The sequence below is a fragment of the Lampris incognitus genome, chromosome 7 (assembly GCF_029633865.1).
Source record: "Lampris incognitus isolate fLamInc1 chromosome 7, fLamInc1.hap2, whole genome shotgun sequence".
Taxonomy (NCBI): domain Eukaryota; kingdom Metazoa; phylum Chordata; class Actinopteri; order Lampriformes; family Lampridae; genus Lampris; species Lampris incognitus.
In genome coordinates, this window is record NC_079217.1 from 39,872,337 (window position 1) to 39,895,898 (window position 23,562).

A 23,562-nucleotide genomic window follows, 5' to 3' on the forward strand; every position below is an offset into this window, starting at 1 on the left:
AGAGAGAGAGAGAGAGAGAGAGAGAGAGAGAGAGAGAGAGAGAGAGGGTGGAAAAAAGACAGACAGGAAGACAGACAGACATAGGGCATGTGAGGGTGGGAGAGGAGGCAATTCCTAAAATCCCATGAGGAAGTCATTACTTCCATCCCCTTGAAAACACACAAATGCACAATACACACAAACACACACATAAGCAAAACGCAAACATATATGCACAAACTTCAGCCAACAAATAAATAAATAGACAGTATAAAGAGGGAGAACAGTATTGCCAATAAGAAAAGCCTGATCTCTGGGTCTCGTCCGACCTCCCCTTAACACACACACACACACACACACGCATGCACACACACACATGCAGTCTCTGCATGTGGCAAAAATCAGGAAGGTTTGGGTTCTCTACTTCCCTCTGCCCTACCATCCATCCTCCTCCTCCTCCTCCTCCTCCATTACAACCCCCCACCCCTAAACCTCCAGCTCTTTGTTCCCCCCCCCCCCCGTGAGTCACAGGAGCCGCAGTTATATCTGATTACGACATACATGCTACCTCCAACGATGCATTACTCACTGCCTCACTCACAAGGCTGGGGCACTGGATGTGTATGTGTGTCTGTGCGTGTGTGTATGTATGTGCACCATGCCTGTTTTGTGTGGGCGCGTGTGTGCGTGCATGTGTGTGTGTGCGTGTGTGTGTGTGTGTGTGTGTGTGTGTGTGTGTGTGTGTGTGTGTGTGTGTGCTTACAGATCTCGAGCAGACTCCCTCTTTGGCTAGCTTGAGTACTCTACACTGCCAGGCATCCTGCCAAGGGATTGCTCAGCATTTAACAAGAGAGAGAGCGAGAGAGAGAACCAGAGGGACAGAATGGAGAAACAGAATGCAGAATGAGAGGTTAAAAAGGAAAGAGATGATGCAAAAGAGATAAAGAAACAGAAAGAGAGAAAGGTAGATAAAGCAGACAGGAAAAGGCCATAGGGGAGGGAGGGAGGGAGGGAGAGAGAGAGAGAGAGAGAGAGAGAGAGAGAGAGAGAGAGAGAGAGAGAGAGAGAGAGAGAGAGAGAGAGAGCGAGAGAGCGAGAGAGAGAGAGAGAGAGGTGGAGAGTCAGGAGGGAGGAGGGACAAATACTGTAACAGAGTGCATGGGTTGAAAAAGAGCAGTGGGCCTGTAGTTCTATAGAAAGTGAGACAGTTTGAAAGAGGACACAGTAGAGAGAAGAGAACAGAAGAGAAGAGAGAACAGAAGAGAACAGAAGAGGAAATTGCTTGCTCCAACAAACAGAACACACATAACCAAACTGACATCAACCTTCTTTCATAACACACACAGACAGGCAGGTTTAGTCAGGGGAAGGGGAAGCTGAACTATAGGAGACAGTCATCCACACACACCGACGTTTCTCCTACCTAGACCCACAGACACACTCTCTCAGCAGCATGTTTCAGTGGACTCTCCCCCAGGTGGTGTGTGTGCTATCGGTGTGCTCATCTCTGGCTCTGGGCTACGAGGACGATATCGAGGTCAACTATGCTGACACCTACTACAATGAAATCACAGAGGAAGAGCCACAACTGAGTGAGTACGAAGCAGTCTGTGTGTGTGTGTGTGTCTGTATTAGACAAAAAAAAAAGGAGAGAAACAGAAGAGTACTGAGCTGAATGTACATGTAATTAATTTATCTCTTGTAGTGTATTATGAAAGTGTTTTTATGGAGGGTCAAATGAGCCTATGGGGAAGTTATACTATGAGTTCAAGGACATCAAGGTCAGACTATACAGGTGTGTTACACGTTAATTACATATCAATTGAGTGAGTCGCCTAGATTCATTGACCTGTAAGTTTAAATATGTCTACTTGGACTACAGTCATAAAAATACATCTTAATGCATATCTTCAAAATATGGCCACAATAGTTAAAATGATTTTTGTGTATATGTTATTTTTGGTACCTTAAATACATCTTTTTTTATTATTTGTTAGTTAATTACTTACTGTTATCCACGCAAATATTTTGAAAGGATATTGTCTCCATCACACTACATTATGTATAGTTGGTACAGTTTTTACATTTGTTGTCCTTGTCTTAACACAAAACTGTGTGAAGTGGTGCTGTTCTCCATTTGACTGTGACAAATGAGCGGAAACGGTGGACAAATTCAGTGATGGAGAAACACAAACACCGCACATGCAAGACTGTGAAGTAGAGCCAATGTTACTGTTTCTTGAGCTGTTCTTTTTAACAAAGACAGACAAGGAATGAAAGTCAGGGGGAAGTGGGTTTCCCCTGTGTTCACAATGGACAGTATATGTATAGCTGACTGAAGAGAGGAAAAATGTGGAGAAGAGCAAACAGGAGTGTGGGTGGGTGTGGGTGTGTGTGTTTATGAGCAAGTGAGAGAGAGCGAGAGAGAGAGAAAGAGAGAGAGTCAAAGGGGTCAGAAGGTAGGAGGTAGGTTAGCAAGATATTTTTGCTTGTGGGCAAAGTCCATATGGAAGAGAAAGACAATATCTTTGCCTTGGTCTTAAGCGAGTACTGCATTGTAGTGAGTTAGCAGAGACAAGATATTAGAAGAGATTTGACAAATAAAGTGGTAGATACATAGAGAAAGCTAGAAAGAGGGTCAGAGAGAGCATGAGAGAAACAATACTCTCCATTAACTGTGGTAGATTATAAGAATACATTAGTGACACACCTTCTGAAGTCCTAATTGAATTTTTTTAAATGGTTGCAGCAAAGTTTTCAATGACTCAAACTTATTTTTGAATGTATGAATTGGCTTTTGAAAAGTGGAACTCCAGTTTCGAATATCTGCAAATAGTATTTCATAGATACTTCTCTTATACCTCATAGAGCCCATTTATTGACTGACAGGTGGGCAGGCCAATGAAAACTGTTACTGTTGGAAATAAGGCATTTGATTGGTTGAGATCACGAGACCCCACCCCTTTCCCAGCCAGTCTTTAACTCATGTCTGTATTCATTTTCAGACCATTTCACATTTTCATTTTCAGACATTTTCAGAGGACAGGAAGAAATGGAAACGGATGATCCGCTGTGGCGACCCCTAACGGGAACAGCCGAAAGTAGTAGTAGTAGTAGTAGTATAGTAGCGTATTCATTTTCAGACCATCGTCTTCAAACAGGCAGGACTTGCAGGTAGACTTCTGCTCCGCAAGAGAGATGATAATCCCAGAACACAAAGCCCACCACCTCAACTCTATACTGTGTTGTATTCCTGAATGTACTTTTTTATCTGCTGCACTACAAGTAACACTCATGTTGCAAGCATTCAAACCAAAAACACAAAACAGATCTTTTTTTCACATATAATTTCATAAAACCTCATTTCAAACAAAGAACTTGAAAGGAGTTGGGACCAGTATGAATGACTAGTCACCAAAGAAGTGTGTGTTTGTGTGTGTGTGTGTGTCTTTAAGAAGGGGAGGGGAAATGTGAGTTCATTACTCCACGTGCAAGACTGAATTCGGTCCAATTTTACTGTTTCTTAGCCTGCTCTTCTTAACAAAGAGAGACAAAGAATGGAAGTCATGGAGAAGAAGGTTTCCCCTATGTTGACAAGACTATGTTGGCAAGACTGAAAATATTGAAACACAAAAAGCAATTTCAGGGGAGGGGAAATGATTCATTACTCATTACTGCCATGCTGCATGGAAAAACATGAGGTAAGGAGCAATGTTGGGATTCAGAAAGAAAGAAAGAAAGCTTTATCAAGGAGATGACAGCACTGTCAAGTGAGGAAGGTACTATATGAGAGAGAACTGCAGACAGAGGGGGAGATAGAGCAGGGCCCAGAGGGAGGTCAAAGCCTGGAGGAAGGGGGCGGAAGTGACAAAAATAAAAAATAAATAACTACACTGAGGTCATCACATGTTTCAGCTTGAAATCATTCTATAATGGCTTCCATGCAGGAGCAGAATCCAACATGTTGCCTATTTGATTTAAGCCATGGGGACAGGCAGCCAAAAACAAATCTCAAAACCCTAATCATGATGCTCATTCAGAATAGCTTTGTAGGTATAAACACAGTTTGAAAGACTCAAATATTGATGAGAACTCTACATCAAACTCTCACCCTTCTCTCTTCTCACTTCTAACTTATTCCCACCTCGCCTTCCTCTCTCATGTTTTCACTTTCATCCTGTTATCCCCCCCCCCCCAACACCCTTTTCTCCTTCCTCCACATCAACATCAAAAGCCAGATGATCTTAGGAGGTTATTTTCATTCAAGGTATGATCAGAAAGGAAGTTGCAGGATCATTTGGTGCAGCAGGTATTCCTCTTAATCCAAACGTTTGCCTCTGTCTCTTTCCTCTTCTCCACATATCTATATCTCACATCCAGCACACTTCCCTTTTCCCTTCCTCACACCTTCTCTCTGTTCGCACTTTCGATGCCAACCCACCTTCTCTCCCATAGCTGCCCTTTAATGCCAAACAAAATTTTTCAGAGTTTGCTTAGGTATAGAAGGGTCCATGGCATTGGTTCCAGAACGGGGGGTAGGGTGAGTCAGAGAATTTTTGATCCCCCTACTTTCAACAATTAACCTACAGCAGGATTCACCAATTAGTTTTCCCCAAGGGCCAAATTATGTCATGCATGCCAAGACAAGGGCCAAAATGTCTGTTCCCCCCCCCCATAGTGCCAGCAAAAGTTATTTTATGTATAGATGTTGCTGCTGCTGTTATGACTATTATTATTATCATTGTTATTCCTATCATTAATTATTATTATTATTATTATTAGTAGTAGTAGCAGCAGCAACAGCAGCGTTAGTATTATTAAAGTAGAATTAGGCTGTTTGCCATTGATAATAAATATCCAAAAAAGATCACTTAAATTCTGGATGCGCCTTAAACCAAGTCCCCATGACACATTGCAATTTAAAGCATTCCAAATCCAAGAGCTAAGAAAGAATCTGCTCAGTCAGCTGGTTCTGAAACTAACTAAGCCCGTAACCACTAACATATAGATGAGTTTCAGACTAGCACTGTTAACCAACCACAGATTAAAGTAAACCAAATTATCAAACAATGCAAAAGCTCATATTTGGAACATTTGGACATAGAAACCAAATTACAACACAAATTAGAATGTTATCGGGCCCTAAAAAGAGAATACAAATTGGCTGACTATCTCTCCACTGTCAGAGATAGTAAGCAGAGACAGATGCTTACCAAGTAACGGCTCAATGACCAGAGTCTAGCCATTGAGAAGGGCAGACACAAAAGAATCTAGGCTACCAAAAGAGCAAAAAATATGTGGTCACTGTATGGCAGGTGAGGTCGAGACAGAGATGCACTTCCTCCTAAATTGTGAGAAATTCCAGAACATAAGAAAAAAATACCAAGAGAAATTTGAAAATCAGATTCCAGATTTTCTACTCCTGGATGAGAAAGAACAATGGCCACTTATTTTAGGAGAGGGCCAAAGTGCACACCTTGCGGCACAATATGTGTCAGAATGCCATAGCCTAAGGGTCAGTGAGTGACCAAAACACTGTCAATTACTGTCAGTTGCTGCTCTAGGTTTTTGCCATTTGGCAGTAATATAGAACAGCACTTGAACACAGAACGGAAAAAAAAAGAAGGAAAAAGGAATACATAGAAATCTACAGTGCATCCGGAAAGTATTCACACCCCTTCACTTTCCCCACATTTTGTTATGTTACAGCCTTATTCCAAAATGGATTAAATTCCTTTTTTTCTCATCAATCTGCATACAATACCCCATAATGACAAAGCAAAAAAGGTTTTGTAGAAATTTTTGCAAATTTATTAAAAATAAAAAACGAAACATTGCATGTACATAAGTATTCACACCCTTTACTCAGTACTTGGTTGAGGCACCCTTGGCAGTGATTACAGCCTCAAGTCTGGGGTATGAAGCTACAAGCTTGGCACACCTATATTTGGGGTACTTCTCCCATTCTTCTCTGCAGAACCTCTCGAGCTCTGAAAGGTTAGATGGGGAGCGTCGCTGCACAGCTATTTTCAGGTCTTTCCAGAGATGTTCAATGGGGTTCAAGTCTGAGCTCTGGCTGGGCCACTCAAGGACATTCACAAACTTGTCCCGAAGCCACTCCTTCATTGTCTTGGCTGTGTGCTTAGGGTCGTTGTCGTGTTGAAAGGTAAACCTTCGCCCCAGTCTGAGTTCCTGAGCGCTCTGGAGCAGGTTTTCATCAAGGATCTCTCTGTACTTTGCTCCATTCATCTTTCCCTCGATCATGACTAGTCTCCCAGTTCCTGCCGCTGAAGAACATCCCCACAGCATGATGCTGCCACCACCATGCTTCACTATAGGGATGGTATTAGCAAGGTGATGAGAGGTGCCTGGTTTCCTCCAGACGTGACGTTTGGCATTCAGGCTAAAGAGTTCAATCTTGGTTTCATCAGACCAGAGAATCTTGTTTCTCATGGTCTGAGAGTCCTTTAGGTGCTTTCTGGCAAACTCTAAGCGGGCTGTCATGTGCCTTTTACTGAGCAGAGGCTTCCGTCTGGCCACTCTACCATAAAGGCCTGATTGGTGGAGTGCTGCAGAGACGGTTGTCCTTCTGGAAGGTTGTCCCATCTCCACAGAGGAACGCTGGAGCTCTGTCAGAGTGACCATCGGGTTCTTGGTCACCTCCCTGACCAAGCCCCCCCCCCCCCCCCCCGATTGCTCAGTGTGGCTGGGCGGCCAGCTCTAGGAAGAGTCCTGGTGGATCCAAACTTCTTCCATTTGCGAATGATGGAGACCACTGTGCTCTTTGGGACCTTCAAAGCTGTAGACATTTCTTTGTACCCTTCCCCAGATCTGTACCTCGATACAATCCTGTCTCGGCGGTCCACAAACAATTCCTTTGACTTCATGGTTTGGTTTCTGCTCTGACATGCACTGTCAACAGTGGGACCTTATATAGACAGGTGTGTGCCTTTCCAAATCATGTCCGATCAATTGAATTTACTACAGGTGGACTCCAGTCAAGATGTAGAAACATCTCAAGGATGATCAGTGGAAACAGGATGAACCTGAGCTCAATTTTGAGTGTCATAGCCAAGGATGTGAATACTTATGTACATGCAATATTTCAGTTTTTTATTTTTAATAAATTTGCAAAAATTTCTACAAAACCTTTTTCACTTCATCATTATGGGGTATTGTGTGTAGATTGATGAGGGAAAAAAAGGAATTTAATCCATTTTGGAATAAGGCTGTAACATAACAAAATGTGGGGAAAGTGAAGGGGTGTGAATACTTTCCGGATGCAGTATGTATACCTTTTTCATTCTTTTTTTTTTGTTGTTGTTTGTTTTGCTTTTTTGTACTCTGTTGACCTGTTATGCTGTCACCTGCTTTGGCAACATTGTAATTAATGCAGTCATGCCAATAAAGCATCACTGAATTGAATTGAATGGAATTGAATAGTAGTAGTCGTAGTAGTAGTAGTAGTAGCAGTAGCATTAGCAGTCGTAGTAATTTAGGCCTGGGGTTCATAAAGCCTGCGTTGAGGGTCACACAAGAGAAAAAAAGCAGTCTTGAAACAAAAGTCCAAAACCAACCATTTAATTATGGACACAAATAAATGGATGTTACTTTGCCAATCAGTGAGAGAAGTGAGAGTGATGGGATAAGGCAATCCTTCTGATGTCGGGCCTGTTTTCTGTTGTGGCAAGCCTGAGGCACTGGCCAATGTGTGCATTGGAGTGTCTGTTTCTTTCCTGGTTCTTGATCGACTTCATTGAAGAAAACGATGACTCATATGTACGTGGAGGGGGAAATTGTGAGTCGGAGCATTGCAATAGCTCATGTTTCTGAATTGAGCTTGGGGAATGATGTTAAAAAGTCACTCAACCCAATGTCCTTGTGTTTTGCTTTGAGCAAATCAGATGTTTCCATCTCCAAGACCTCTATCTGAAGAGTTGCCTCATCTATGGTAGGCACAGGCCTTTTGGTCTCTGCAATCCACTGGCCGTCAGCTGAAAAAGAGAATGGCTATCTCAGGAAGAGAAGGATGTCACCTGAGAGTTTAGGGGGGCTTTCAAATTGTTCCTTGAAGTTTTCTGCCAGGCTCATCACGAAACCCTTCATCGCTGGAGCCTCCTGCATTTCATTCTTCTCAGAAGTGGAAAGTGCAAGTTTCTCCCATGAATATCTCTCTCCTAAAGGTTCAGCTTTGACCGGAAAGCTTCAACCACCTCACACGTCTGCAACAGTGTGGTTCTTGCCTTGTAATTGTAGATTAAGGTGATTTAGATGAGACATGATGTCATACAAAAAAATAACATATGCCATCACCTTATTGTGACTTAAAAACCTCTGATATTCTTGGGCTTTTTGGCTCCGCAGTCCGGATAAAAATGACACAAGCTCATCGTGCAAGTCAAACACCCTCTCCAACACACAGCCTTTGCTCAGCCAGCAAACATCATTATACAGTAAAAAAATCCTTGTGTTCCGCTGACATTTCCTCCAGAAATGCTCTGAAAAGGCGATGTTGAAGACTAGAACTTTACTAGTCTCGTCACAGTATCCATGGCTTCTTTCATTTCCCCACACAGTTTAGCGCACAACACTGATTTGTGAATAATGCAATGAAATACTAAGAGCACTGGGTTAGCAACAGCAAGCCTGCTTACCAAGCTCCTGTGTTGTCCCACCATTGATGAAGCCCCATCGGTGACAACGGACACAATTTTGCTCACATCCAAGCCATTCTTATCAAAGAAGTGTTAATTCATTAAAGATTTTCCCAGTTGTGCACCCAGGCAGAGGAAGCAAAGTAGCTCTTGCCGAAAGGTCTTCCAATCGAAAAATCTTGTGAACACAGATATAGCTGTTTCATATTGGTTCGGTCACAGGACGAGTCTATGCCTAGTGATATGGCTTCTGCTTTCTTCTGCTTTCTACTATTCTACTAATAGTTCTACTATTCTTGTTGTCATGTTAGCCGACAATGGCACCTGTTTTAGAAGCTCCACAAATGTTTTCTTGTTTTTTTTCTCATCATGATTTTAAACTTCGCCAACTGTATCAATTGCACACGTTTTAATCAACTCAGCATCAGTGAATGGCTTCTTAGCTTTAGCAAGGTTCCATGAAACATGCAATGATGCAGCTGTTGATTTACAGATAGTAGAAACGGAGTGCTTGGATGATGCTATCATATTTGCAATTTTTTGATTGTGGTGATCTGATTTTGTAGGGTAGTTGGCATTAAAACTGGCAGCAAGCATAGTGTTGAAGTACCACTTGAGATTATCTGCTTTGCAGACAGCTACGGTCTGCATGCATATCAAGCATGTTGGTCTAGCATTGGCGTGGTCTGTTAAAATAAAACAAAACTGATCAGTCCAGACAGATTTGAACTGATGGTTTTCCTGGTTGACTTTACACTTTTTCGCGCGTACCATGTTCTTGGTTTAGGACAGTTGGTTATCTGTGACTTAGCTGGTGAGTGGCTCTGTCTAGTTAAAGACTGTAGAGAGCGTGGAGTATGTCTTACGTCTATGCACTCTCTACGGCATAGGTCAAGTGTACAGTATGGGGTGAGGTAAAAATAAAGTAGAGCAGCAAGCACTTTATTTCATGTTGCGCACTTTATTTCACATGTTATGACAGGTGCGTTAGTGCCAGTGGGTCGACGTGGGCCAGACATTTGGCTCTCATGGGCCGGACCTGGCCCGTGGGCCGCTTATTTGGGTTCAGGGGCCTACAGTAACATAAAATATGATTACATTTGCCTCTATTATATTTATTATGGTAGCCTTGGATGTGATATGTCAGCAGTATCATGCTTGGTATCCAATCTAAAGAGTGTCCAATCAATAACAGTAATTTATACATTTAAAAAGCTTTGAGTCCACAACATCCAGTTAGGCAACTTCCATTTTGGCTTTCTAAGAATCCAACTTCATGCAACAGGAGATTTTTTTTTTTACATTTTATTCGTTCGTCATAGGAAGGGGGGGCATTACAACTTCATTGTAATGACACTTTGCAGTGACTATGAATTGATGCCGGCTGTTAATACTGTGTCCTTACATAAACACCATGAATTATTGGCGTCTATTATTGAGTCCTTTTCTACTTACACTTGCCATCTTCAATCTCCCATGACATAATTTGAATGTTTCACTGTTTTGTAGCAACAGTGATCTACTTTTTATTGTGATTCTCCTATTCTCCCCCTCTTGATGATCTGAGGCGCAACTATACTAAATGCTCTCACCTTGACATGCACTCTTGGCTATGATATGTTAGCAACTTGAAAAAATGCATCAGCCAAATGAGCAAATGTAATGTATATATATTGGTCTTCACACTGACACACAAATTACTGAAAGTAGGAGTAAAGAGTGAATAGTATAATGAACAAGATTGAAAGACTAACTACTTGCTCTTGGGCCAATTCACAAACAACCTGCTGAATTACTGCACTGGCTAACAAAAATCAACCATTAATGGATTCAATAACAGAAAAATCTACCATGAATGTAAAGCACCCAACCATGTGATCGCTGCATGAATATGCCCCTACATTACATGCACAGCATGATGGCAAATTCAACACTAACCACAATATTCAACATTCACTCTCAGATTGTCAAAAGGAATCTGTTTTTTTGTTTTTGCGTGTGTGTATTGGGAGACGATGGTCAAATCTGTGATTCTCCAGGCCGAAGTTGGAAGCTCATACATGCACTGTCTTGCTACCTATCTGACAATATTAGTGAGCCACCACCAAATTAACACAAACCAAACTACACTTTACACACACACACACACACACACACACACACACACACACACACACACACACACACACACACACACACACACAAAGCAAAACACACAAAAAGTGGATAACAGAATCAGAGTAAAAAGATTGACATAAAGTTGTAATACCTTCTTTATACAAGTGAAGCCTCTATGGAAATATCTACGCAATTCTGATCCCCCCCCCCCCACACACACACACACACCATAAAAGTCATTTCCGGCATCGATGGTCAATGGCTCAACACAGCACAGCAATCTTCTAAGGCATTGGCACCGTATTTTCCCAGAACCCTGTTGGTATTCAACATGTTGTATTTGACACGAACATATCCACATTCCAGGCATTGGCAGCTGGTGCTAACAATTTTTGGGGGGGGCGCAATTTACCTTGGTGCAGCATACCTGACAGCTGCTTTAATGTCCACACAGTCACAGAGTTTAGGCTACATTGTCCTTAATAACTCTTGTGACTGTGTGGACATTAAACCAGCTGTCAGGTGTGCTGCACCAAAGTAAATTGTGCCCCCCCCCAAAAAAAATTGTTAGCACCAGTCACCTCTGATTCTAGATATTCATATACAAGGACAACAACGTCACATTCTACTTCACTTCCAGCAAATATGTGTGCTGCACTTTCCTGCAGTACTGTAACCACAGTGTGGAGCTGATGTAATATTAACAGTAAAAGGCCAATTGCATGTTGTGTAAATACTGGCAATATATCAAAAATAACAACACATCAGAATAGTCAAGTCCACCTGTCATTTTCTCAAGATTAATATAATCAAGGAGTTGAAGATAAAAACAGGGTCATGGGGAGGGGGACTTATATAACTAAAATGTAGGGATTTGCTGGATGTATCCAAACAGGGGTCTCCCAGAAAAAAAAGCATGAATCAATTTGGCTGTGTGCCAGGGAGATCTTCAACTACACCAGGGTTTAAAACTCAGGAAAATAGCTGGATTTTAATTTGAAAGATGATTAACTGAGATATAAAACTTCATGCTAGATTATACTCTTAATCAATGAGCAAACTTGCCAGAAAAAAGACTTAATCAACCCTGAAAAGTCTGCTTCACTGTCAGGGTGATTTGCAGTTCTGGCTGCCTGGCTCAGCTGGTGAACAAGCACGCATGTTAACTCGGCCACTGAAATTAGCACCAGAAATTTATGGCAGCAAATGACATTTCAGCTTCTGGTGTGGCACAGCCACCGCAGACCCGGCTACATATGTCAAGCACTTCTCATCTTCCACAAAACTGTTAACATTTATCCCTCTATCTCTCATTTTTTTGTGTTTGTCTGCCCCCATCCACCACAATCTCTTTCTCTCCAGCTACACCAAGCCCAACCCCTTGTAGGTCTTCAGACCTGACAAAATGGGACAAGGTCTTCTCTATGCTTGAGAACAGTCAGATGAGGGAGAACATGCTGCTGCAGTACGCCAATGACATTATCAAGGTGGAGATGGGGTCACTGCGCGGGGAGATGCTCAGGTTAGTAGTACAAATACATGAGATGATGACAATGGCAAACTAGATGTTAACCCTTACTGCTCATCTTAGTTGCACAAATTCATTTAGAAATGCTCAGTAAATAACTGATAAAATGACTAATTAACTAACTGAGGTAAAAACTGCTTCAAGTATTAATTTTGACTCAGCTAACTATATTAACAGAGTAAGTATTTCTTTGTTAAAGTGTAAACTAGTTAACTTGCAATTGTGAAAGCAATGCTCCTCCTCAAAAAAAAAGTTCTGTAAAGTATATCACAATGAAGTTATATTCATCAAATGACATCACAATAACTGTATGTACATCTGATGAACACAATATGTTGCTTCATTGTGTGTTTATCTTACAAAGATTTAATTGATATATCCAATAAGTGGTTGCTTCTGAATTTTCCATTATTCTTAGTGAGGGTTCCTCTACTCTGGAAATCATTCTAAGGGGTGGTAGTGGATCTGCATTACTACCAGCCTAAACCCAATGACTAATGTCAGACCATCTTCCTCTTTTCATCAATCATTTCAGTTTTATTAAACTATGGGACACAAGCTGGACCTCAGTCCTAGATCTTGCAATCCCCTTCACAACAACAGTAGAGTTATTATAAAGTGCCTTGGTTGATGAAGGGCTTTGATCCATTCAACTTCTTACTGCCAGGTTTGTTGCCCAGTATGGCGGGTCCTGCGGCTCTGCTGTGGAGACAGCAGGAAGAAGGATTTCCCTGCAGCTGGACAACCGTCTGCGAGAAACCCTTGAGCGCTTCAACCTGCGGGAGGACCGCAATGCAGCCATCACCACTGAGAATTCAGCAGGGAGTCCCAATAACCAAGAGGCACTGCTTCAGCAGCTCCTCTCAGCAGTTCGGGCACAAGCCTCCCGAGTCGCCAAGCTAGAGAGCAGCTGCTTCAACAATCCAAGAGCTGCGATGGGAATGGGAGCACCATCAGATTCTAAAATGGGGTTCCAGCTCCCAGTGAATGGAGGTCAACAAAGACAGGAGGTGATATCACCAGATGAGACGAGGGCTTTGGAGAGTATCCTCACCGCCACTGTTACAGAATTGAAGCAGACGAGGGCAGAGCTTGAACATGTGCTCAGGTCAACGAGGCAGAGATACCTGCCCGCAGGTCAGATATCCATCTCTCCCTCTGTGTCTAATTTCCTCTTTCCATCTTCTTCTACTGTCTATATGTCAGCATTCTCCCTCTCAGACTCTCCTGCTGGGTCACCCTACCAACTTCCCTCCCCCAAACTAAACTCCATGTCTTTTTTTTTTTTGGTGTTGACACATTTAGGTTACAACCTGACTGGAAGAATGAGAACCACCCTTGTTGGGCCTTGTTTCTGAACATTCAGCAACTTATCATGCTGTCCATCTGAAATACCTAAATACCTTTTCCATTTCCTCTGTCTGTCTTGAGGCATGATAGCCTCCTCAAGTAGCAACCTTTCCCCCCCTATTCACTCCTTTCACATTATTCTTCTGTCAAAAAGTCCTCAAGTTAATTTTCTCTGGTCAACTCATATCTCCGATCATTAGAAGAGATGATGGGCTGGCACAGTGCAAACCCAATTTCTGCCTTCTTTCATCAAAGTCTGAACAAAAACATTTTGGCTGCTAATAATGTATTAAAGGATAGATAAATCCTAACTTAGACAGACAGACAGACAGACAGACAGAGAGATAGACAGATAGATAGATAGATAGATAGATAGATAGATAGATAGATAGATAGATAGATAGATAGATAGATAGATAGATAGATAGATAGATAGATAGATAAAAATAAATTCACTTTGCATCATCAGAATCAGAATCAGAAATACTTTATTCATCCCCGGTGGGAAATTGAGCATCATGAGCTAGTATCACAAGCTAAAGTTTTTTTTCTTTATCATTCAATTGCAACCAATGGGGTAGTGACATGACCTTGTTGACAGAGTCATATGATAAAGCTAAATTATCAGTCTTGTTTAGTTCTGTTCATTTGCCTTGTCTAATCCATACTTGGCCATCACTGGCAAATGGAAGATACTTTGACTGATAGTAATGTAAGATTAAGAGAATAACCAAACAGGATGTGGTGAAATTAATTTAAATCAACTCTGCTCGTGGAGGTTCCATTCTTTTGAACAACCCAACCCCGAAACCTAGCATTAACTAGAAGGGTGCACTCAGTAGAGTGCAGATCTCTGCCAGGCGAATCTCCCCTTGCTCGGACTTGCTGACAAACCACCCCTTTTTTCACCTACCGGGAGAAAGGAAAATACAGAGGCACTGCCTCCCCCCTCCGGTGCTCACACTTAGGCAGAAAACCAGCTGAGGAGTTAGCATTCAATTGCAGTACAAAAAAAGGTTTTTCAAAGGTTTTGAATCACTGCAACCACAAGAGGTCCTTGATCATACAGTCATAACTGTGCACAAATATTATTAGGCTGACAGGCCCAGTAGTATGTGAGATTAGCAGCAGACAGATACATGCACACATGGACAGAAAAACCAGTGTTTTTCTGGCCATTATAAGAATTTTGCGCAGCGCCAAGTTGATTGAATGGGAAATATGAAAAAAAAGTAACACACAGCACTCAAGCTAAAATATCTACCTAATAAAAATGTGCTGCCTGTCAGTCTGTGTATGTACAGCCTCCTAGGCAAACCCTTGCACAAATGCAACAAAATCTAATATGAACTTGCACTTTCCAAAAAGAAAAGGTTTGCTATGACCCTAACTCTGTCTTTATTTTCATAATATAATAAAGCTGGGTAAACCGTTTACACTCGCGCATGTGCAACTCACATCTACGTTGCCTCAGATCAGGCAGTGATAAGAATGTGGAACCCTTCCTGTTTTGACTGCAACCTAGAGGAAGTTGTTTGTTTATAATGCACATTTTTGTATTATCAAAATTCTTTTAATAACTTTTGATCATGTCACTGCCCGCTCTGAGTCAACCGTAGAGGTGAGACGCACATGGGTGAGCGTAAATGGTTTACCCAGCTTTATTATATCATGAAAGTAAAGACAAATCCAGGTAAGAAAATCAAAGAAAGGTGAATCAGTTCATCTGGACACAACGTTTATTGAGAGAAAAGTTTCATCACTCATTTAAGTGACCTCTTCAGTCTCAACTGACTGCAGGTATCCCCACCCTTATAAACAATACAGTTGCATAATGACCAAAACCAACGATCAGTTTCACATATGCAAATATGAGTGTGGCCATTAACTAGAGTTACAAGGCCATATGTGCTAGCCTACAAGGCAGTGAAAGGAACAGCTCCTTCCTACCTCCAGGCCATGGTCAAGCCCTACACCCCCGCCCGACCACTTCGCTCTGCTGCCTCGGGACGCCTGGTTGCCCCATCGCTCAGAGGCCCTTGCTGCCGATCGACCCGGTCACGGCTCTTTTCTGTCCTGGCCCCACAGTGGTGGAATGAACTCCCCACTGATGTCAGGACAGCGGAGTCGCTGCCCATCTTTCGGCACAGGTTGAAAACTCACCTCTACAAGAACTACTACCCTGTTCCTTACTCTTAAGCACTTATTGTGTTCACTCATTTAAAAAAAAGAATCTTTCTTGTGCTTTTACTTAAGCACTGGTTTGCTCTTAGATGCTTGTTTAGATGCACTTATGACCTCTGATGACTAGTAGTTCTCCTGATTTCCTAAGTTAAATGCACTTATTTTAAGTCGCACTGGATAAAAGCGTTGGCTAAATGACTGTAATGTAATGTAATGTACTATTCACATAGGATTTGGAAATGTTTGCAATCACAGTATTGTAAGATGGTGACAGATGTACTCTTAGCCCCCGCCTCCCCCCCCGAAGAGGGAACAAACATCCCTGAACTGAGGGGGGGGGGGGCTAAGAGTACATCTGTCACCATCTTACAATGCTGTGACTGCAAACATTTCCAAATCCTCTGTGAATAGTACACATGGCCATTGTAACCCTAGTTAATGGTCACACCCATATTTGCATATATGAAACTGGTCGTTGGTTTTGGTCGGTATGCCACTGTATTGTTTATAAGGGTGGGGATACCTGCAGTCAGTTGAGACTGAAGAGGTCACTTCTCTCAATAAACGTTGTGCCCAAATGAACTGATTCAACTTTCTTTGGTTATTATTTCCAGTTCATCTGGTGTTCTGCCAGTTCTCTTGTGCTGAGATCAGCAGTGAATGATTTGCTGACTTGCGAAATAAAATCGACTTCTCGTTTACTTTCAAGACTCATACCCGAATACATAATGTTCTGACATCGTCGCTGCCTGATCTAAGTCAACGGTGCACATGCACGATTCATCTCTACAGTTAAGTCAGAGCAGGCAGTGACAGATCGAGTGAGCTAGAGAGTGAATGAAGAGAGAACGTGGCAGTAGTGAGAACAAACGGTTTCCAAAGGTTTTGACTCACCGCAACCATGAGAGGTTGTTCATCATACAGTCATAACTGTACACAAAAAATATTAGGCTGATAGGTCCGGTAGTATGCGAGATTAGCTGCGGATAGATACACACACACAAACACACAACACAAAGACGTGACCAACACAATAGTCCCACCAGGTTACCGCCTGGCAGATATAATTACATATAGACTTGAATGATATTTAGATTTTTTTAACTCATCCATGCACAAACACACACATATATAAAAACAGACATTAATAAAACATACATTCACAAGCAAACAGTGTCCACAGTGCCCAGAAATGTGAATCTGGCCTACATACAGAGCTGAGAGAGGTATAATCATTAGCAGGTCAGTACCACAACCACACTAAAGCACCCTGGGAAAGTAGAACCAGATGGGCTCTCTTTTTCACACACACACACACACACACACACACACACACACACACACACACACACACACAACCACACACACACACACACACACACACACACACACACACACACACACACACACACACACACACACACACACACACACACAGTGTTCTCAACGCTGGTCTTTTTTCACCATTAATTCCTGAGAGGCAGAAACCTGAGACGACAATATTTAGGTCTCTACTAGGGAAGGAGTGTGTCTCCCAACTGGACAGTGGCTGGAAAGGAAGAAAGAGAAAGAGAGAGAAAACAGATAGAGAGGAAGAGATAAGAATACGTAGAGAGAACTTAAAAATTACAGATGGAGAGAGAAATAAAACAAAAAATGAAAGCGATAAAAGATGTAACAGAAGCCAAAACTAATGACCATATTAGCCATAGTAAGACCGAGCAGGAAAGGGAAAACCAGGACGCGCGCAAACACACACACACACACACACACACACACACACACACACACACACACAGAGACTCCGTGTCATACCTCCCACAACGCTCCTCTGCCCAAAACTCATAACTCTACTTTGCATCATCTCATGGAAGTTAAATCCCCTGGAGGGCCCCACGCAGAGCAAAACTCACACTTGGCCTCTCTGTGCGTTTGGCACACTAAACCAAAGTTGGGTTTCACAATACAGTACATAAAACGACTGGGTTTGAAAGAGTGAGAATGTGTATCTTTGAGAGTCTTTCAAAATAATGAAAAGTACATTTTTATGTGTTTTGGGGAAAAACTGCTGATAGAAAGAAAGTGAGTGAAAAAAGGGAGGGAAGGGAGAAAATTTTGGCGTTGTGAAACACACAGAATCAACAGTCAAGTCTCTGGTGTAACGGTCTAAGCATCGGCTTTGTGTCGATGCAGTTGCCCACTGGGGACCGGGGCTCGCGCCTCGGTCTCGTCAGATCCGACTATGGCCGGACCTGATAAAGCAGCAATAATTGGCAACGCTGTCTTTGGGAGGGGGGCGCAGTCGGCTTGTTTGTTTGGAGAGAGAGGGAGAGAGAGAGGGGGGGGTCTGGTGGAGTTTGAGAGGTCAGAAAATACCTCAGCTCATCTATGATATCAGAATCAGAAACACGTTGTCATTGAATCATCATTTCCCCGAGCCCACAGCAGTGCAACACAAAGACAAAAACACGTCCAAAAACTACAAGAACACATATATCCAAACTAACACATATATCCAAATTAACACATATATCTAAACTAAAAAAAAATAAAAAAATCACTGTCAAGGAGAACGAATGCCAGCCAGGATGACTGTCAGAACTGCTAATCTGCACGGGCTAGCAGTTAACTTAGCTTGCCCCGCTTCTGTGTCCTGTCAGACCACCCTCTGGGTTTCCGCTTCGGGAGCAGCTCTGATCAGGGCCGTGGTTCTTGGGCCCACAGGATGCAGCAGACCAAGCTCCCTCAGCTGATCGAAAGCTAGCTCTCCCAGCCAGACACCTTTGACACACCTCCCTGCACTCCACACGACTACACTAAAAACACAGTCAAGGCTAGGCGAGGCTGCCGCCAGACCACCGTAGGTGTTATCAGAACTGCCGGTCTGCATGGGTTAGCAGTTAGCTCAGCCTGCCCCGCTTCTGCATCCTGTCAAACTGCCCTCGGTGTTTGCTCTTGGGGCGCAGCTCCAGGCAGGGCCATGGTCCCTTGGCCCACAGGACCCATTAGACCAAGCTCTCACAGCCGATCCAGCACCAGCTCTGCCAGCCATCAAACGAAGACAAACTGAGACACAGACGTGGACAAAGACACTACATGGACGGTAGTGGGCGAGGCCGCCGCAAACATGAATTTGCACTGCCATCTTCCCACAAAGGTACCGAGTGAGGCCGCCGCAAACTTGAATTTGCGCTGCCATCTTCCCACACCGGAAGCGGATATATTCTGCAACACAACTTATACTTTGTGCCCAAGAAGTAGATAGGCTCTGCAGCCACCCACAGGCCCCACAGTTGTGCAGACACCCCATACCCAAGAGAACAGCCGCAGCCCAAAGCACTGCAACCCCAGAGGAACACCGAGCCCACAGGGGGGCAAAGAGCCCATAGAGCAACAGCCCTCACACCCCCGAGAGGCACAAGCCACTCTCCAAAGACACAGGCTGGGTCCGCACTCCTGAGGCGCACCCCCACCCCCAACCCCCAGGCACAGGGCGCACCTGCAGAAGTGGGACCTGAGCAACGGATGGCAAGCAGAGACTGCCAGCCTGGAGCCGGGGCCTGCGACCAACAGACCGATGCACTGCTTGGATGGCCCAACCAGCGAGCAGGCAGGATGGGCCCTATGCCAAACCACGCCTGACCTAGGGGTCAGGCCTGCCACACCGCACCGAACATACACTCACATAGCCAAATACACCCAACCCAGGCCTCCCAACGGCACCCCCCCCCCCCCCCCGAGGTAGACAGGACCTGAAATCCTGACATTATAGCGATGCCAATTTTTTCACATGTCTTGGTGAATGTTCAATGGGTTCAACTTGTGGAACATGGTAAGCATACCAACCCTGGAGCCTGTGGGTATGGAACAGGACAAAAACACTGAAATGATAACATAATCTTGTAAATTTGATAAGAACTTGCATAAAAATAGTATAACGATTAACTTTGCACTAAATATAAGGTTGACGGCATTTGAGGAGACGAATAAACAGTCTTTTCCTCTCTGCCGATGCCTTTCTTTAACAATTTAGGAAAAACTGAAATGAACAAATGATAGCATGTGTGTATACCTTTCTGCCTTTCTCTCCCCCTTTCATCCTGCGCATCCGATAGCTAAAACTGTAAGGATTCCCGTGGGGAATTTAGGCTGTCTTCAGCAGCAGAGTAGGACAAGCATACAAATATTTAACAAGGCTGGCAATTTGGCAGGAAGTAAATTAATCTCCTCCCTCCCGTCCTCCTCTCTTTTCTTTCTTTTCCAAGTTCAATCATGAATTAACTAGTTGATTTTCTGTGTGTGTTGTTAATGATGCACAATGTTTCCTGTGATGGCCTTGCAAACCAATTTTTTTCAAAAGGTCATTTAGTGGTCTTTGTTAATTTTTTAATTGTCTGTTGTTGTTTTTTCTTTCTGCTGTTTCCGTTTCATTTGTACAGGTTGTGAGACAGCCCTCCTCTTCCCCATGCGCTCACGCCGCATCTACACCTCAGTTGTCCCAGATGTCCCTCTCTCCCTGTCCTCCTTCACTGTGTGCCTGTGGGCCCAGCCAGCCGGCATCACCAACAAAACCGTGCTCTTCTCCTATGGAACCCGCCGGAACCCATATGAGATCCAGCTGTTCTTCAGCGGAACCTCAGCCCTCTTCACAGTGGGGGGAGAGGCCCACTTGGTGGAGGGGCGGGGTGTGGTGAAAGCCGGAGCATCCGAGTGGGTCCACCTGTGTGGGGTTTGGATGTCTGAGCAAGGCCTGGCATCTCTGTGGGCAAATGGGATAAAGGTGGCCTCCACACCCGGAGTGGCTGAGGGACACACCATACCTGATGGAGGCTCAGTCCAGCTAGGGCAAGAAAGAAATGGCTGCTGCTCGGGGTCTCCCAGCATGCAAGTGGGGAGCGGGATGCAAGGATTTGAGGGAGGGTTTGATCCTAAGATGGCGTTTGCAGGGAAGATGACGGGGGTGAACTTGTGGGACAGGGCTCTGACCGAGGAGGAGATCTCCAAGCGGGCCCTGCGGGAGAGCCAGAGCTGTGATTCGAGGGGGAATGTGGTGGCATGGGGCTTGACGGAGATGATACCCCATGGAGGAGCACAGTTCATCATCTAATGGACTGATCCTCTTCATCACTGCAATTGTCATCATCATCAGCCTATTCATGAACATAACCATGTAAATTAACTTTCATTATATAACCCAGGATGGACTGACTCACAACTGCTTTCATCATGCTTATCATTATTGTCATTATCTTCATCTCCATTATCACGATCACCTTTCATTGCTTTTGTAATCATTGTTTTAATTTTCAGCCATCTTTTCATTGTCTAAATCATCTTCATGCCATTATCACAGCAACTCTAATGCTGCAATGAATTCTGCCGGACAGTTTAAAGCTGATATGGAGAAAGCCAATGCTGTGAGAGACTGGAGCTCATTCAATGAATGTTTCCAATGTTCCCCATTCAAACATGCCTGTCATCATAACACACGAACTCGCACACACAAACACACACATACACAGAAAATAAATAGGAAAAAAAAAAACAAATGGGAGAAAAAAAAAGTATGAATGGATTTATGCATGGTAGAGAGGAATATCTATTGTTTCAGCATGCTTGCAGAGAATGTTTACTGAGCCAATATGAAAGAGTTACCACTAGATAGCCATGCAGGAAAGGAAAACACAGAAGTTATGGTCACATACATTACATGAGGCAAACGTCATCTACAAAAAACAGCAAATTTTAGTCATGTTTCAAGTTAAAATATATCGGAGCATATATTTTCCCGTTTCTGAACTTCTGTATTCAACATTAGCAATATCAGCTTTTACCGCTTCTCCGTAGCGTCAACATAAGAGGTGTAGTAACTGATGTAGTCATTGTATGGGCAACACACGACGTACGAAACAGTCGCGTGTTCAAACAAAAAAGAAAAAAACTGCTGTAATCATTTCCTTTCAAGCATGGCCTACAAGTGACGAGAAAACACTTAAGAGACAGTTGCAGAAAAGGTTTTATTGTTTACATATTATTTTATCTTCATCTTTCTAAAAACGTGAATCTTTGGAGGCATTTAAAGCTTTTGCTAAAGGAAATTAAGTTTCCAACGGTGTACTCAAAGTGCTTATATGAGATATAACTGTAAGTCACTTTGCTTTCTTGACATCTCTGTAGTTTTCATTTAACACTAGGGGAATATACCTGTGTTTGTCTTTTATAATGGGTTATGATGTCATTAGATTGTTAAGATGCATTTGTTTTGAGACAGAGTGGTTTTAAATCTGATAAGAACTGTGGACTGTTTACAGAATCGAATCTTTACTAATCTAATGTGACATGTATCATAATGTAAATTGTTTTTGCTGTCCTTATTGATGTTGTCAACAAGGGTAACTGAATGTATTTTGTACATATATATTTTTGCATAACATGTTTTGGAAGAATGGAGTGGGAGTTTTGAATAAAAATCAACATGTAAAATGTTATACTGTCCATATGGATAAAAGGTTTATGTTTTTTTGCCAAGTTTGGTTCAAGATATTCCAGATAGCTGACAATTCTAATGATTCATGGTTAAAACCAGGGATAGCTAAACATTATGCTCCTTTGCTTCCACTATATGCATGGTCTTCCTCAGCTCTGTCCTGCTCCACAACCGTAAAGCTTCACACATCACTGGGACATTTAGCAGCTCCACTGCCAAACAGATGCTCTTTTCTTTTTCTCTCAATGGCACATCAACGTCAGATGTTCACGGCATGTTACTCTTTGAATTTTGCTTGTCCCAATTTCTTTAACCAGACACGGCAAACTAATGGTTCCAGTATTCTGGGTAGCAAATACACATTTTTTTGGTGATGGAGCAGCATCAAACCTGCTCTGATTTCCCTCGATGCTGCTGATTATGTTTTATACAGCATCTACAACCAAATAATCTCAGCAGGTTATCCATGGATTGAGACTGACATTGTAAAAAAAATAATTAAATAGTCAACCTGTGTGCATTTTAACTCCAAATGTGAACTTCAGCCCTCGGGAGGAAAGTGGGGGAGGTTCGCTGTGTGCACAAACAACCTTTAATGAGACACCAAAATATATATATATATATAATTAAATTGGTAGGAAAATGGCCTACTGCCTAATGAATTCTGATTCTCAGTCGCAAACGTGAAGACTCGTCTCCCAAAATATTAAGGAGGGAAAAAGAGAGAAAAACCTCTGCCTCTCTTAACATTATTTCAGGGTGCAATTTCAAAACAACCTAGTGGCCAAAATGTGACATGAAGAATAGCTACACTGTTGGCTGCAGCTAGCGCTGACAAAATGACTTCAATCAATTTTATTTGTATTGCCCAATATCACCAATTACAAATTTGCCTCAGTGGGCTTTACTGCAACACAACATCCTGTCCTTACAACCTCTCATCGGATAAGAAACAACTCCCTAAAAAAAAATCTTTTAACAGGGAGAAAAAATAGGAAGAAACCCCAGGGAGTGCAACAGAGGAGGGTTCTCTCTCCCAAAACGGACAATGTGCAATGGATGTTGTGTTTACACAATTTACATAATACAACATTGAAAGAGGATAACCCAATTATAATGGAATTATATAATATAGCATGAAGAATATGATGTGCAGGATGCCAAGCAGTGTCCAGACGCCACTGGAACAGCCCAGGACCCAAGCCACGTGACCAGCATCATTACATTACATTACATTACATTACATTACATTACATTACAGT

General features: G+C 42.8%; 2 protein-coding genes across 3 annotated transcripts in view; one reads left to right on the forward strand and one right to left on the reverse strand.

The window, feature by feature from the left end:
• The window catches only part of veph1 (ventricular zone expressed PH domain-containing 1), a 206,884-nt gene that overhangs the window by 150,548 nt on the left and 32,774 nt on the right, over nt 1-23,562 (reverse strand). The window lies entirely within an intron of this gene.
• ptx3a (pentraxin 3, long a) lies at nt 1,099-22,301 on the forward strand. Its single transcript, XM_056283082.1, has 4 exons — nt 1,099-1,571; nt 12,114-12,273; nt 12,947-13,416; nt 20,253-22,301. The coding sequence occupies exons 1-4, from the start codon at nt 1,433-1,435 to the stop codon at nt 20,918-20,920; spliced, it is 1,437 nt and encodes a 478-aa protein (XP_056139057.1). The 5' UTR covers nt 1,099-1,432; the 3' UTR covers nt 20,921-22,301.

Excerpts from the sequence above, each read along its gene's own strand:
- ptx3a (XM_056283082.1), top strand. The coding sequence starts at position 1,433 with ATGTTTCAGTGGACTCTCCCCCAGGTGGTGTGTGTGCTATCGGTGTGC. Across the intron at positions 1,572-12,113 it reads AGAGGAAGAGCCACAACTGA|CTACACCAAGCCCAACCCCT; the intron begins GTGAGTACGAAG and ends CTTTCTCTCCAG. Across the intron at positions 13,417-20,252 it reads GCAGAGATACCTGCCCGCAG|GTTGTGAGACAGCCCTCCTC; the intron begins GTCAGATATCCA and ends TCATTTGTACAG.